The following is a 17595-nucleotide window of genomic DNA, read 5'->3' as shown; positions in this document are numbered from 1 at the left end:
CAGCTTCAGTATCAGTCCTTCTAATGAATATTCAGGGTTGATTTCCTTTAGGATTAACTGGTTTGATCTCCTTGCAGTCCAAGAGACTCTCAAGAGTCTTCTCTGGCACCACAATTTGAAAGCATCAACTCTTTGGCACTCAGCTTTCTTTATGACCCAACTCTCACATCTGTATATGACTACTGGGAAAACCATAGCTTTGACTAGATGGACCTTTAGCAACAAAGTGATGTCTCTGCTTCTTAATATGCTGTCTAGGTTTGTCATACCTTTTCTTCCAAGAAACAAGCATCTTTTAATTTCATGGCTGCAGACACTATCTGCAGTGATTTTGGAGCCAAAAAAAATTAAGTCTGACACTGTTCCACTTTTCCCCTATCTATTTGCTATGAAATGATGGGACCAGATGCCATGATGTTAGTTTTTTGAATGCTGAATCTTAGGCCAGCTTTTTCACTTTCCTCTTTCACCCTCATCAAGAGGTTCTTTAGTTTCTCTTCATTTTCTGCCATACCGGTGGTATCATCTACATATCTGAGACTGTTGGTATTTTTCCTCGCAATCTTGATTCCAGCTTGTGATTCATCCAGCCTGGCATTTTGCATGATGTTAAATAAGCATAGAAGTTAAATAAGCAGAGTGACAGTATACAGCCTTGCCATATTCCTTTCACAATTTTGAATCAGTCTGTTGTTCCATGTCCAGTTCTAACTGTTGTTTCTTGACCTGCATACAAGTTTCTCAGGAGACAGACAAGGTGGTCTGGTATTCCCATCTCTTTAAGAATTTCCCCCAGTTTGTTGTGATCCCCACAGTCAAAGGCTTTAGTGTAGTCAATGAAGGAGAAGTAGATGTTTTTCCACAGACAGAGGAGCTTGGCGGGCTACAGTCCACAGGGTTGCAAAGAGACACGACTTAGCGACTAAAAGGATACTTGGGGGGACAGGAGCCTATTAAAAGGAGCTGATCAAAGTTTTAAACTTTTCCATCAGAGAAACACACAAACTCAGTCAATTCAGCAATTTCAGGAGGTTCACAGATGCCTGGTGGCAAACTCCTACTGTGAACATCCAGGGAGGAAGGGAAAGTGGGTGAACCCGTGGTAAGTAACGAGTCCCTACACTGCTGCTGACCCAGAGCCTTTGGACAGTGCAAGCCAAACAGCACAGGAGGGGCCGGCTGTAGTTCTGAGACCTCTTCATCAGGATGCCCTGTTTCTCTAGCTTATTAATCCTGTGAAACTCCACGCAGGCACTTTATTAGGACAAGTTTTTCAAAGGCAGCTTTTATACCATTACCTACCACTATAAAATACTTGCTTCTGAAAGCAATGAGTAGACAATAAAGGGACTTACAAGGTATGGCAGCAATCCATTTTAAACTTTAAACAGTGATCTTCAGAAATATATGAACCTTTTTTTTCCCCCCTAAAATTTATCTTTGGCCACATGACATGTGGGATCTTAGCTCCCTGGCCAGGGACTGAACCCCCACCTCCTACAGTGGAAGCTCAGTGTCTTAATCACTGGACCACCAGGGACATCCCAGCATGCACTATGTCTAAGGACACAGGATTTCTAAGAGGATTCTCTTAAAATCTGGCAACTACTTGTGATAAAATATGAAGTACACAAACATAATACAAAATTAATACAGATTAAAATATGTATAAGACTCACTGATGGAGAAAAAGTCAATATTTGCTTCTGGTTGAACTAATAATTATACTTGATTACCAAAACTGACTCTGAGCTTCCTATCAGCTAAGGGAAATGGGACACATACAGTACTCAACTTTTTAAACTGAGATAAGTAGTTTATAAAGGTCATTACATGTGCACATGTGTTTATGTATATATGCACACATTTGTAAATATATATAACACAGATACATGTTTTATATACATATACTTGAAATATATACATATATATTATATAAATTCCTTATACAAATATTTTACAAAGAGTAAAAGGCAACCAGTTAACTTTTCCAGGCTGCTATTGCCTCTACTACCCCTTCCCCTTTCTCTCCCTAGCTGATCAATCCCATGAAATTACACATGAGTCCTTTATCAGGGTTGGAGAGAGGTGGGAAAATTACTTACTTTTCTTCATCTCTTCATTTCCTTTACATATAGTTTGTTTCAGCTGTTCAATCCTCATCTTGCAGGACATTATTTTCCATCTCTTAAAAAAGGTATGAAACAAATATCACAAATATTGGTCTCTTACAATTAATATGATTATCTACTAGGGACACTACTTATCCTGAGGTGTATCTTAGAAAATGCAATGAAGAAAAGACCAGTATATTTATTACAGCTTTTGTAACCAGTGGATTACAAAAAAGAAAAAAAATTTTCTGGTTCAATACAGAAGCTGCTAGGAAATTAAGAGAGAATGAGAAATTCACATAGTTCTTTTCTGTGTTAGTTAAGTACAGAGAAAAATGCTGAAGCATATTCTCTTAACCTGTCCTGTCCAATACAGAACTATCTATGTGGCTATGTTCTATGTGGCTATCTGAAAATCAATGAGATTATGTAAAATTTTTTAAAAATTTGGTTTTTACTCCCACTACGCACATGTCAGGTGGTACATGTCAACACCACCTATGGCTAATGCCTACCACATCGGGCAGTGCAGACAGAACATTTGTATCATCAGAGAGTTCTATGGATGCACTGCTCTAAACTCTCAGTGCTGGTTACTGAGGAGCCTATCAGCTGTACCATCTCACTGATACAATAAGCAAATATTACTTACAGAGTAATAAAAAACTACAAAAGAGCAGAAGTCTTTTTTTTTTTTTAAGTGTATATAACTCATATAAGATTTCTGGAAAAGCCTGAAAAAATTTTATGAAACATGAAACTGCCTTTTCCCATTACCAAGGTTTAGGTACGGTTTCCCCAAAGAGAATAAAGGATAAGTAAAAATCTGACATACTAGTTGGTTTTTAGAAAGTATGATTTATCTATTCCATGATGTCTCCATAAATGGGGACAACTGAAAGCTTACAACATTCAAATGTTTATAATGTTTAACACTTGTCTAAGTAGTGTGATAGTACAAGATACAGAACACATTACAGGACTGTTCAGTGGGGAAAATGCTCCCCTCTCCAAAGCGGCGTGAATCTGGGAACAGATTCACGGGAACTGTGATCAATTTAGGAATAAACTGGCAATGAGATATTTTCACTTTTAAAAGATATTAGTCTTTAAGAATCAATATTTAAGTTTTTGATAGAAAAACTAGAAAACTTAGAAAGGAACTTAGAAAAACTGGGATGAGATTCTTTATAAATAGTCTTTTATGACTTTTTCCCATACAACATAATTTGATTATAGAACATTCAGAACATAAGCAAAATTCACTTATAAGTATTTAAAAATTATGAATGATGCCTATTATAAAAAAAGCAAGCATCACAAAAGAGAAGAATGAGATTGTTAGCCTGACTCCTTCCCACTATTCAGGGGTAACTGTGTATCTCTTCAGACTTTCAAGAGCATATATATTTAAAACACACACACAAATGGAATCATACTTTACCGGAGCCTACTATTTGAGTTTTTTTCATTAAAAAAAAAAATACCTTGGATATCATTCCATACCAGTGCATATAGACTGACCACATTCTTTTTAACAGCTACACAGTATCATAATTAGCTCATTCTGTTTGATGAATATTTAATTATATATTAATTTTACTAAGAACGATACAATCAGAATCTTTACCTGTAAATCTGTATATTCATGTGTACTTTCTTAGGAGGAAAACTACTGGATGTATATATACCACATATGCATTACAAAAGCAACAAACTACCACCAAGCTGTCCCTCAAACAAATATGCCAATATGCACTTCCAGCAACAATGAATAAAATTGTAATCAATCAAACTCCTTATTTCCATATGTTGTACGCATTTTGTCTCAGTTTATATTCATCTTGCCAGGGTCTTCAACAGATACAATTTTTAAACGTGTATGCAGTGTATCAAATGTTTCACTTTATGGCTTATAAAGGTCTGCTTACCTTCAGATTATATAAACACTCTCCCATATTTTCTTTTACTATTTTAGCTTATTTTTCAATTAACCCATCTAGAAAGTGTATGTTCATGATGAGTAATTTTTTTTAAAAAAGAGCATCTAACTGTTCTTGTATATTTCTGTCAGCATCAGACCTCATAATTATTCATTATGGTGGTTCCATAATTAACTGCCAATACCCTGTTTTTGGTATCTAAATGAAATATGTGAGAAGCCTGCCCTAGAAATATATTCACAGAGAACTGCCAAAAAATGATCACAAATAAATTTAAGTTCAAAATCATTTTTTAAGTTCTGCCAATTTAAAAACATGTAACCTCAAGTGTAAAGAATATTATTTAAATACTTCTTCTTCTTACCAATTGATCTGTCATCCATTTTCCTTCCATAGCTCTTAATACTCTGTATGGAGAAGAGATAAAGGAAATAAGCTCTTAAAATAATAAAATTGGTAAAGCTCAAAAATGCAAAATCAACAACTTTTTAAAACAACGTCTTAGAAAACTCTGGATACACCAAAGTGGGGTGTTAAGTATTTAAAAATGTTTTCCAAATCCCCTGCTTTCTGCAATTTTTTTCTTACCTGCTTCCTTTTGCACTTTTAGTATGGCTCAGAGCCTTTCTGTAAATACAATAAACTTCCATAACAGCTATCGCCTTTGCTCTCCATCATAATCAATAATTTCCATCAGTCGTAAGTAATAATAATGAGACCCTGATGTTGGAAAAGATTGAAGGCAAGAGGAGAAGGGGGTGACAGAGGATGAAATGGTCAGATGGCATCACCGACTCGATGGACATGAGTTTGAGCAAACTCTGGGAGATAATTAGGGCAGAGAAGCCTGGTGAGCTGTAGTCTATGGGATCACAAACAGTTGAACACAGCTTAGTGATCCAACAACAACATAAGATAATTCATGATCTAAAATGCTATTGTCAGTTCCCCCACTTTAAAATGGCACAAGTCAGTGTAGGCTAAAATTTGTTCTATAGAATGAAGTGTTCTATAGGAAAAAAGTTAAGTTTCTATGACAGAGTAAAGTCAGAGAAATGATGGAGTAAAATAAATCCAAGCAGGTTTCTCTAATGCAGGGCATCTCTGAAGAGTTAATCGGCTCATAAATGTGTTAATCATGTCTGGGGTATGGATGGAGAACGTGACTGGACCAATTTGGGACAAAATGTTCTACAGGACAATTCCCAAATCCAGAGTATAAGAGATCTGTCAGGGGTGCTTGCTAATACTCAGATTCCCAGGCCTCCCCTCAGACCTATCAAATCAGAATTATCTGAGGATAGATTCCAAGCATCTACATTTTTAACCAGAACACCAAGTTAATTTAATCTTAAGTAGATGATCTGCAGACCACACTTTGCAAAACCTTCATACAGAAGAACAAAGAGAAGCAATAATGTCCTACATGAGCCACCACCACTAGTGTCACATGCTTTCTGTACTGGACGCATTTACCAGGGTCAGCTCTCTGATTCACCCGTTCAGTCACTGTGCCTGCTATTAATCAGGCCCCATGTCTGATCCCACTGTTCTCCAGAAACTCGACAATCTCTTCTTTTGGTTTCTCCCAGATACAGGGCTCTTCACATGCTGAGACCTGTATCCTAAATTCAATAAATCAGCAACCCACATATCTGCGTACCACAGCACTGAAATAAACCATGCAGTGACCAGATGACCCCCACAAATTAGAAAGCAAAATGAAAACTCACTCTTTTTGAAATTCTTCTTGCTTGCTCTTAAGCTGGCTTAATCTTTCCTTCTTGTCTATAAACCTGTAAGAAAAAAATGCAGCATTTTATTTAAATGTTCTTTTTTTTTCAGGCAAATGACATTATGCAAATTCCTGAGAGCCAATCATTTCTGCAGACTCATCCGGAAATGTCACTGTCCCGAACATATCTTCTTGATGGGATGCACGCGGCTGCCCACCATTTTACTTAAAACTAGGTTACTTAAAACTAGGTTCATATTCTCAGATTTAAAACTCTTTCACGGATTTATAAAATATATCTATAGGTTTCTTCACCCCTAGGTTAAATTATCTTCCGAAACAGGCAAATCAGAGCACTAAATTGAGTTTGAATCCAAGGAAACTGAGGCTTCCATTATAAATAATTGTAATTATTAAACTTAACTGAACCTTGCTCTCATCTCTAAATTGGTGCCTCAATTCAGTTCAGTCGCTCAGTCGTGTCCGACTCTGCGACCTCATAGACTGCAGCACGCCAGGCCTCCCTATCCATCACTAACTCCCGGAGTTTACTCAAACTCATGTCCATTGAGTCCGTGATGCCATCCAACCATCTTATCCTCTGTCATCTACTTCTCCTCCCACCTTCAATCTTTCCCAGCATCAGGGTCTTTTCCAATGAGTCAGTTCTTTGCATCAGGTGGCCAAAGGATTGGAGTTTCAGCTTCAGCATCAGTCCTTCCAATGAATATTCAGGACTGATTTCCTTTAGGATTGCATCTCCTTGCTGTCCAAGGGACTCTCAAGTTTTCTCCAACACCACAGGTCAAAAGCATCAATTCTTTGGTGCTCAGCTTTCTTTACTGTCCAACTCTCACATTCATATATGACTACTGGAAAAACCACAGCTTTGACTAGACAGACCTTTGTTGGCAAAGTAATGTCCAATTTTTTCTCACTAAATTTATCACTAGTCATTATGGCTAGCAAGTCACTATTAATAAAGTTACCAAAAGGAAAGATTATCACATCACAGATCATTTTTTATATTTGTCAGTATTCTACCCTTATTCTTATTTTCTTCCTGCTACCTTAATAGGAATTTAGTTTTCTTTTTTATTTTTTGGAGTGTAAGGTAGAAACTTTAATCATCAAATTTAAGCCTCTCCTTAAGTTACAAATTTCCACCAAAGTATTGCTTAAAGCTAAACCCTTAACATTTTTGCAAATGCTGTATTTTATCATTTAGTTGGAAATTTCTAATTTTCCATAAAATTCCCTCTGATCAAGAATATGTTTATAAGTGTATCACTCAATTTCCAGATATACCAGCTTTTTAGGTAACTTACTGTTATTTTTCTACTTTAACTCTGACGTGGTCCCAGAATATGAGATTTCAATCTTGTGATTTGAGACTGTCTTATGGCCTTGCATATGATGCGCTTTGCCTTGGTGAAAGTTCCATGTGCACTTGAAAGAATGTATATTTTATAGTTCCTGGGTACAGAGTTTTATAAGCGTCAACTAGCTGAAGGTGGCAAGCAGTGATATTCAAATCTTCTAGATCTGTGCTGTTCAACACGGCAGCCATCAGGCATGTGTAGCTACTGAGTACCTAAAATGTGACCATAATGGCCCTAAAAATCTCTTCCTTAAAATAATAGTAAAATAATCTCTTCCTTAAAATAAGAAAATTAAAAAAAAATGTATGAGTAATATCACGCAACAACTGGTTCAAACTGGGAAAGAGTACGTCAAAGCTGTATATTGTCACCCTGCTTATTTAACTTACGTGCAGAGTACATCATGCGAAATGAGGGACTGGATGAAGCACAAGTTGGAATCAAGATTGCTGGGAGAAATATCAATAACCTCAGACATGCAGATGATACCACCCTTATAGCAGAAAACGAAGAAGAATTAAAGATGAATGTGAAAGAGGAGAGTGCCTTAAAACTCAACATTCGGAAAACTAAGATCATGGCATCTGGTATCATCACTTCATGCCAAATAGATGGGCAAACAATGGAAACAGTGAAAGACTTCATTTTGGGGGGCTCCAAAATCACTGCAGACGGTGACTGCAGTCATGAAATTAAAAGACTCTTGCTCCTTAGAAGAAAAGCTATTACCAAACTGAACAGCATATTAAAAAGCAGAGACATTACTATGCCGACAAAGGTCCATCTAGTCAAAGTTATGGTTTCTCCAGCAGTCATGTATAGATGTGAGAGTTTGACCATAAAGAAAGCTGAGTGCCAAAGAATTGATGCTTTTGATCTGTGGTGTTGGAGAAGACTCTTGAGAGTCCCTTGGACTGCAAGGAAATCCAACCAGTCAATCCTAAAGGAAATCAGTCCTTAATATTTATTGGAAGGACTGATTCTGAAGCTGAAGTTCCAATACTTTGGCCACCTGATACAAAGAACTGACTCATGTGAAAAGACCCTGATGCTGGGAAAGACTGAAGGCAGGAGCAGAAGGGATGACAAAGGATGAGATGGCTGGATGGCAACACCAACTTGACAGACATCAGTCTGAGCAAGCTCTGGGAGTTGGTGATGGACAGGGAAGCCTGGCATGCTGCAGTCCATGGGGTTGCAGAGAGTTGGACATGACTGAGCGACTGAACTGAACTGAATATCATGCAATGATTTTGAATTGAGCTAACAGTGGCTTATTAACTACTTTCAAAGAAATAAAGGTAATGTTACCCGCCATGGTAACATGGTATGGAGTCCAGAATTAGGCTTTTGGCTATCTCCTGATTTCCCAGTCTAAATGAAAACAATTCAACAGAACCATAACATAAAACCAGAACCATATCAGCCCTAAAAATCTCTTCCTTAAAATAATCCAAAATAATAATAATAATAATAATCCAGACACAGAAGTCTAACACACTATTTTTATAGTCCCACATCTGAAATATCCGTAGATATCTAGTTTTAAATGGAAGGGATAAAATGCCCTAATTATGACTCTGCCATTTCATAGTCATTGAAAATGTACCACATATATTAAAGAAAGCAAATCAGACAATATTATATGTGACAGAATTATATACTTAAGTGGCTAAATTAAAACTTAATTAAAAATTCACTTTCTCTGTGACACTCTCACATTTCAACAGTTACACATGGCTGGAGGCCACTTCACTGGATGCACAGATATGGAGCATCATTGCACAGAATTCTACCGGGTAGTACTGCAATGGCCCCTGAGGTGGTAACTACAGGAAACATTAGAAAACTCAGAAACCAATGTAGAAAGTGGACAAATTCATAGGTTCACCAAATAATTTATCAGGCTTTTACTATGTGCCCACAACTTACTACAGAGCATTTTACAGAATGTTAAGAAATCTAATCATTCATTTTCTGCAACTGGCTGTGTACTAGACATAGTACTTGTTATATGCTTCCATTTCCTTATATTGAAAATGAGAAACAAATGTGGTATTTTCTTCTCCCTTACTGAGGTAACGCGTGATTCATGCTCTTGGTAACCTGAAAGGAGATGACAAATTCACAAGATTCATCAACCTGTGTAAACAAAGGACTGACATAAAAGAGAAAATCCTGCTCTCAAAGGCTATAAAAGTGCTCCTTTCGGATCTGTTGTAAAGATGCCACTTTGCATTAAAACAAATTGGGATGATGACACTGTCCAGCTTTATATCAGGCTGGTTAGTTCTCCTAGGTTGTTAGAAACAAACCCAAACTCAAAACATAAAAATACAGATGACAGCAGGAATAACAAACAGGAGGTAGCAATTCCTCCTGTACCGAACACTTCATGAGTAATGTCATTCTTCATGAAGGAAATGAAAAAATAGGTAGTGTCAACAGAGCAAAAGAGCAGATGGTATCAAGGAATGTGCCTGGTCAGCAAGCCAACTGCTCACCAGCACCTCGTCCATTCTCTGCATTTTCCAATCCAGGACTCATGGAGATAGCTTAGGGAAGGGAAAAAAAAGAAAAAAGGAAAAGGGGGAAAGGCATATTTTATTTTATACACTGTCTTTCAAGCTGGGTTTATTACATAAAATGTATCTTTTTCCACGTCAGAACATAAAGACGTATCTCATTATAGAATTTCACTGAATGGACATCATATAACTTATTCACAGAAACTCCTACTGATGAACACTGCCACTGCTTCCAAATTTTCACTACTATCAATAATGTTAGAAATGAATATCTTGGTGCACAAATCTTTTAAGCTTTTAGGTTTCTCTACAAGAAATTCTTACAAATAAACTGCTAGGTCAAATATTTACATGAAAACCTTTGGCAGTTATCTTTAAATTTCTTCTGAAATCATTTCATATGATATTTACAACCCTACCAACCTGTTCTCATTCTCCCTTAGCACTGCACATTTTATTCTTTACTAACCTGACTGGCTTCCCACTCCATTCCTTCAAAGATAGTTTACAATTCATTTATTTGCCTTTCTGCATTATTTCTTATTGGCTACTTTTCATTTGTTAGTCTATGTCCTTTGTTCACTTTTCTATAGATTTTTTAAAGGGTTATTAGGAAAATTAGCTCTTTTCCTTTCCCATATCTTGAAATTCTTTCTCAATTTGCTTAGTGACTACTTATGATTCTGCTCTACAAAATTTCCAAAATTTTGGGCAGATACATTTATCCATTTTCTTGTTGTTGCTGAATGGCTCTATAGTTTTGTATAGTTTTCTGAAAAGAATCTGCCAGTGAACGTGTACCATGCATCAGGGCTTTTAAACACTTTTTAAATATTTTCTTTCCCAATTAAAAAATGTCTTCTATGTTATTTACCAAATTCCTCCAGACTTGTATTTGCTTTTCTTCCCCCCTAAAAAAGGATTCCCTTAAGTCGACTTTAAACAGTGCCCCTGTGATAGAGAGTGGTGAGAACCAGGAGCAGGTGGTCACACACAGTCTGGTGCTATCAATCCAAGAGACGATACACAACCCAACTCAGATTCTGGAGTCACGTCTGCCCGAGGACAGGTTAGAGGTGGCCCTGCTAAGGGAAGGAAGGCATTACAGGCAGAGGAGATTCTGCTGTTTCACAAACTAAGAAGTTACTCTGTCCTGCTCCAGAGAACTTCACCACACCAGTGGGACAGCAGGGTGACGAGGATCAGTTACAAGTGTGACCGCATCACTCCACGCTGCGCCATGGCCACAGATCGTCCTGGGTGACTCAGCGGATCTGGCCACAAGCAGGACTGGTCACCTAAGTCTGTCCCCTGAGAGCAGAAAAGGGGCATCAGGAATCCTACTACTGATTCTGTGCAGATGATCAATAACACCATCAGACCACCGACTACACCTTACTGAGCACTTACTTAGTGCCTTTCATAAAATAACGCATCCTTCCATCTGCCTGCCCAGTCCTTTCCCTCATCCTAGTGGTTTACATTCACTTTGTGCCTAGGGTTATGGCAACAGAAAGTCCAAGAAACACTACTCCTGTATTTTAAGAAAGGCAAACCGAACAATCCCACAAAACTTTCAAATATGCAACTGAGGGCCTTAAGAATTAGTCAACCCTTATATTCCTTGGGTTTCTTAAATCTGAAAGGAGAAAATAAGCACTGACAGCTTTCAAATTAGCGGTGGGGAATTTCCCCCAGCTCCGATTTGGACACAGGTTTGGTGAAGAGTTGATGATTCTGGCTCTAGAAATAAGGCAGTGAGACTTATCGGGTAACAAACAGCATGAATTTTCCTGGAGAAGAGCACAGCGATCTCTATTACACAAGCAGAAATGGTCAGAGAGCTGAGTATTCTTGAATTAGGATACTATTAATAACACACCAAAAATCACTAGCCTTCATATTTTTCTCCCTTAAGTTCTTTTAGGCATTCAAGGGTATGACGTTTATGGACAAATGCAATATGAAAAAACATAGTCCTTATCAGAATAGTTCTTCTAACTTATGTTAGAGTACTTAAAGTATGAGAAAATACACAACTTCAACAATGCAGGTTTCATCAACTGTAAACACTACAGTATCACACGGTCTGAAGTTGATTCAATCTGTGGATGCAGAGCAACCGCTGATAAAAAGAGGGCTAACTATAAATTATAGGTGAATTAACCCCTGTTGTTCAAGGGTTAACTGTAGTAAAACATACTCCACTGGCAGGAATGAAGGTTAAATCATTAGTAGAAAGTACAAACAGAGCACTGTTTGGTTTCCTCACTTGTAAAATGAAAATAATGATTATCCTACTTGATTATAGGGATTAAATAAGATAAATGTGAAAGCATCAGGTACAGGCACTTAACACGCAATACAGGTTAGTTTCCCTTTTCTTCATTGCAATGAGTGATTTTGCACTTAATCCTACAAATGTATTAAACTGAATATATACTAAATATATACATATGTATATATGTATGTATGTATTTCAGATCTGGAGGTCAGTCAATGTAAGAATTAGCATAGCCCAGCAGTAAGTAAGGCACAACTACTCTGAGCTTCCTCATCTTAAAAACAGGTTAATAACTCTTGGTTTTGTAGCAGGGAACAAATGAGACAATACTTGTGAAATCCTTCCAAATTCTGAAGGGTACACATAATGGTTAAGAGTAGCCAGTGATACTGATTGAAGCAAGAATTATACTTTCTTAGGAGATCCACATGTATTGTTGTAAATACAATTAATAAGCTACATGGGATGGGAGCTGTGACCCTTCCTGAAAGAGATAACCAAAGAGTGGCAGGTTGATAAACTCTTGTCTCAAGATGGGGAGTCCAGGTACCTATGGAGCTTTTATTCTGCTGAGTGGGGTATACAGATGTGGGTCCAGAACTGAATCCTCATGAAAACAAACTTTTATAAGCTAAAGACTGACAACTAGAAAGATACTGGAGGGGAACAGAAATGTCTCAAGAGGAGTTTTTAGGATGCATCTTCCTCTAAAAATCTTCAGTAACATCTAAAATTTCTTGCTTGTCCTCTACCCCACTTCTCAATTTGTCTGGTGCCCATATTTCTTTTCATGGTAAAAATGTAGTCCTACATTCCTAAAACTCATTGGTGAAAGGAGTGCTGCATCATTCCTGATGCTGTGTATGTATGAGAGCAATATCCATCTGCTCATAAAATGCCTTTCTTTTTGATCCACACTTTAAAATAACTGGTTTCTAAACCATCATGTAGATGTTCCCAGGTATGCTCAGATTTTCCCCACTGTCTCATTCTTACACCCTATCATAAACTGGTAAGCAATTTTTTCCAGTTTTGAGTGGAAAGATTATTTCAACTTGTCAGTTATCTATTGGGTAAGAGTGTTATTTCTAGTATCAGATAAATGTTTAATCCAGAAAACTACGTTCTTGCTAAAAACCTGCAATTTTAAAATGTTCTCTGGTACAAGATTCAAAGGAGATGGTGTTGAGAGTACTGCTTAAAATTATTCCTCTTCATCTCTTAAGGAAGCAAACAAGTCAAAAGACAGACGGAAAAGCAGAGATGTGGGTACTGTCTCAGGACTGGGCCAAGGTGGGAGATGAGGAAAGGATAGTGGTACCAAGGTTATAAGGAAGTGTCCCACTGAACAATAGCCAAAAAAAAAGTAGCAAGTTCAAGTATTTTTCAATCTAACTGCCAAACTCATACTGTCCACAAAATTACATAAAGATGCATGTTCCCTTCTTAGAAGTCAAAAGCATTATTAGGATACACATTGATTCTTTAATATTGAATTTTCCTTGAACTGCTAAACCATTAGAACCTGTATATTTAGCTAGTCTATTAATGAAACCTGAAAAAAATACATCTACATTTATAGGAACTTTGATATGTACATCACATTCAAGATCCTTGCAGGTGCAGCTAATTTGGTTAACTTACTGAAAAGAACCAGGGGGTTAAACAAGGGTATTTAAATCATGCTGAGGCTTCCATATTTTATTTCCAGGTGGTTTCCCACAGTCAGTGAGTTTCCTCATAAAGTAGAGGGGTAAAAAGGGTCTGAAAGTAAAGTACAGAATACAAAATTTTTCATAAGTACTGAAGACCAGAGAATATCTCACAATCAACCTTTGGCCCAAGATATTTAAGGCTTATTAGTAGTCAGTGTAAATCCTCGCGTGCAGAAACCTGCCTGTCTCTTATCTGCCGGAATATTTCACACCAATAACTGTACCTAATGAGCTCGATAAGACTGATCTGGCCATCAGGACAGGGTCCTGGGTCTCAAGAGATTCTTGCATCCTACTACATGCTGGACACTGGTCAGGGAATGAAGGAAAACAAGCAAGCAAACTCCTCTTCTTTAGAAACACACACTTCAGAAAAGGGATGACTGAAAGTGACGTGAAGCTGTCTGTTATCCCTAAACCTTAACTTTATTTTTCATTTCTAAATTCTGAATGATCCTGGTATTTATTTTTCACTTTTCTGCTTGGTCATAAAAAGAAATCCACTGTAACACATCCCTCTCCTGAAAATAATTCGTATTTCAGTTTCTAAAATGGTCTTGCCTTTACCACTCCCTTCAACAATCTGCTTATTACGTTCCTCCCCAGCGCTGCACTAACCACCAGGATGGGACTGAACAAAAGCAGAATTCACTCCTGTGTGGAACTACTGATACATTCTGGATGCAGTTACCTTCTGCAGATAAGTGACACCACTTATGGCGCTTAATACCATGAAAGAACTGAGAATTGTGATAGAAATGGGGGGAGAGATGGAAGTGGGGACCTACCTTAGTGAAGGTCGGGGAGAGTCTCGCTGAGGAAGTGACATTTAAGTTGAGACATGAAAGGTAAAATGCCAATCAGGAGGAACAGTGTTCCAGGCAGAGGGAATAGTAAGGAAAAAGGCCCATCGGTGGAAGAGTTCCATGTGTTTGAGGATGTGAGAGAAAGCCCAATTACTGAGCTGTGAACATGAGAGAATGTGGTGAGAGTTTACTTTTTGAGTCCTTAATACATGCTAGACATCATGTTAAGTAGTTCAGTGCATGCTCTTATGTAATTACTACCAGTAATCTATGAAACTTCAAAATCACATAACAAGTGGTGGAGCTTGGATTCAATTCAATGCAGCTTGAATCCAAAGATCACATTTTAAACTCAACCTTACAGCCAAAATTAGAAGGCAGGCAGTAGCCAGATCACATAGGGCTTAATATGCACAGTAAGAAGCTTGAATTTTATTTTCTATAAAGTGAAAAAACACTGAAAGGTTTAAGCAAAACAGTGACATTAACTGATTTACATTTCTACTGTGGCTGTTGTGTGAAGGCCAGAGGGTGGCTAGGGAAGAGCTGTAGGTGTAAAAGAAAGAAAACAAACTAGTGGCCCGGAAAGAAATGATAGCAGTCTGGACTAGAAGTAGACAGATTCAAGATCTATTCTGAAGCAGATCAAACTATACCTGTCAGTGATTTCGATACATGGAATAAGAAAAACAGGAAAAAGCTAGGACAACTTCCAGGTTTCTGGCTTAAGTAACAAACGGGTCATGATGTGTAACAGTGAAGTGGTTCAGGATGAGACTAAGTTTGGGAAGGAAGGGTAGATTGATCCAGTCATTCGACAAATCTTTATTAAGCTTCTACTATGAGGATATAGCAGAGTATAAAACTGTCTTGTTCTCACAAAGCTAACATCAATGGAGTGAGAGGCAGTTAAATATGGAAAACAAGAAATCAGATTGAGTGCGGAAGAAAGTTACTATTTTAATTGAATGAATAGTCAGAGTTTCTCTGTAAGGAACAGAGACCTAAGGAGTCAAAGAAAGTAGCCTGGAATACTAGGAGAAAGGAGCTCCTGGCAGTCTGAATAAGACTGAAGCAGGAGTGTTTTCAGTATGTCTGAGTACTGGCAAGGAGGCCATGATGTTTTGCAGAGTAAGTAAGAGAAAAGCAATAGGAGAATAATGAGGGAACAAACAATATAGAACTTCAGATAAAGACTTTGGCTTTTTCTTTTTTAAACTTTGGAAGATGTGAACAGAGGAATGGAAGGATGGTATTAATCTGTCTGCAATATGGGAAATTACACTATGAAGGAGAAAAGGTGAAAGCAGAGACTCCAGAGGCAATAATCCTCAGGTGGACCAGACCAGGAGGTAGTGAAATGGCTGGGATTAGGATAGGTTTTGAATGGCAGATGGGATTTGTTGATGGGATAAGATATGGCAGCATTAAGAGAGGAGTCAAGGAAGACTGGAAGGCTTTTTTTGCCTGTTCCAAAGAATTGGGTCATCATTTACTGGGTTGGGATGACCATGAGAGGAACAGATTTATTATGGATAATCATGAATTCAGTTTGCCATATGAAGATGGAGATTCTCACTACAAATTTAAATACAAATAGAGCAGGCAGTTGTTTTCTCAATTTAACAAAGGCCTAGGTTGGAGAAACAAGTCTGGCAGTCTTCAACCTATAGATGATATTTAAATTATAGGAATGGATCTAGGAAAAAGTATAGAGAAGAGGATCCAGAACTGAACCCTTGAAAGACATTTCCATCTCATACCTAGTATTTTTATAATAAAACAACTGTTTTAATTCTTAAAGCTATTACTACATCAGCAGTTTCTAAATTCATCAACTACATCAATGAGAAAACAGTGATGAACCAAATATATACAAATCTTTTCAAAAGGAAAAGTAATGAACTCCATTCATGATCAGAAGACTATCAGAAACTCAAAAACACTTCCAAATACAGATGTTATATAATCCAGTGGTTTAGTGCATGGCATATGGGTTCAGGCTGCCTGGAATTTTTTGGTCCCTACCCCTATTATTTGTGTGACCCAGGGCAAGATACTGTGCAGCTTCCTTAGCAGTAAATTAGGGATAATAACTTATTGGGTTGTTGTTAAGGCATTAATATCTGAACTTTTACACTAAAAAAATTAGCTGGCTTACTGTCACTAAGTTATTGAAACAAAAGTTGGGACTGAGAAACCTTGCAGCTAACCACACTCATTTTACAATTATTTAACCAAAGACTTGTTTTAGTCGCTAAGTTGGGTCTGACTCCTTTGCGACCCCATGGACTGTACCCCGCCAGGCTCCACTGCCCATGGATTTCCCAGGCAATACTGGAGTGAGTTGCCATTTCCTTCTCCAGGGCATCTTCCCCACTCAGGGACTGAACCCAGGGCTTCTGCATTGGCAGGCGTATTCTTCACCACTGAGCCACCTGGAAAGCCCAGGACTTGTAGGCCTCTTGTTTAAATTTCAAAACAAGGCCAAAATGTGTTCTTAAATTAAATTCTCCTAACTAAGGGCTTGCAGCTCCCACTCGTATTTTAAAACAGAGGAAACACATCCTCAAACTCCTTAGCATTCAAAACAATCTGCAAAAGGGAGAAACAGGCTAGACTAGTTCACACATTAGAGTAAGTATGTCTAATAACAAGATCCATCTGTGACACAAGCTACCAGGGCCCGAATCCCTCTTAACCAGTTATTTGATTCTCTTCTGGCCTCTTCTCTAGAAAATGAATGTTCTTTTGAAAATAAAGATTAAACCAAGCTTTTGCATGAGGCAGTAACAAAGTACCGAGAATCCAAATCTATGGCAATAATAGGAGAAGACCTCTCCACAGGCATCACCTATTCCTCTTCCCTAGTACCAGAAGCACCGTGAGGTCAGTCTCTTCTCGAGTGGGTTAGGAAGAAACTGCGACCTCTCCTCTTGGGCCTCCATCCCCGTCCCCATCCCCGTCCCCTGGGAGCAAAGCGCCGGCGCGAAGGAGCTACCCTCGCTACCTCCTCCTCTTTTCGCTGGGCTCCGCGGCCCATACTCGGCTCTAGGCTCCAGCCTCCGAGCCGGTGGAGACACCCAGA

At 38.1% G+C, this 17595-nt stretch overlaps 1 protein-coding gene across 1 annotated transcript in view; it reads right to left on the bottom strand.

Annotated features, from left to right (window-relative positions):
- ATG14 (autophagy related 14) overlaps positions 1-17595 on the bottom strand; it is a 39115-nt gene that overhangs the window by 21258 nt on the left and 262 nt on the right. The window contains exons 2-4 of the mRNA XM_043920485.1: positions 5791-5853; positions 4422-4464; positions 2106-2187 (exon numbers count right to left, since the gene is read on the bottom strand). Of these exons, the coding sequence (XP_043776420.1) occupies positions 2106-2187; positions 4422-4464; positions 5791-5853 (188 nt within the window). The remainder of the gene's footprint in view (positions 1-2105; positions 2188-4421; positions 4465-5790; positions 5854-17595) is intronic.

The sequence above is a fragment of the Cervus elaphus genome, chromosome 12 (genome assembly GCF_910594005.1).
Source record: "Cervus elaphus chromosome 12, mCerEla1.1, whole genome shotgun sequence".
Classification (NCBI taxonomy): Eukaryota; Metazoa; Chordata; class Mammalia; order Artiodactyla; family Cervidae; genus Cervus; species Cervus elaphus.
This window is presented reverse-complemented; position numbering and strand designations above follow the sequence as displayed.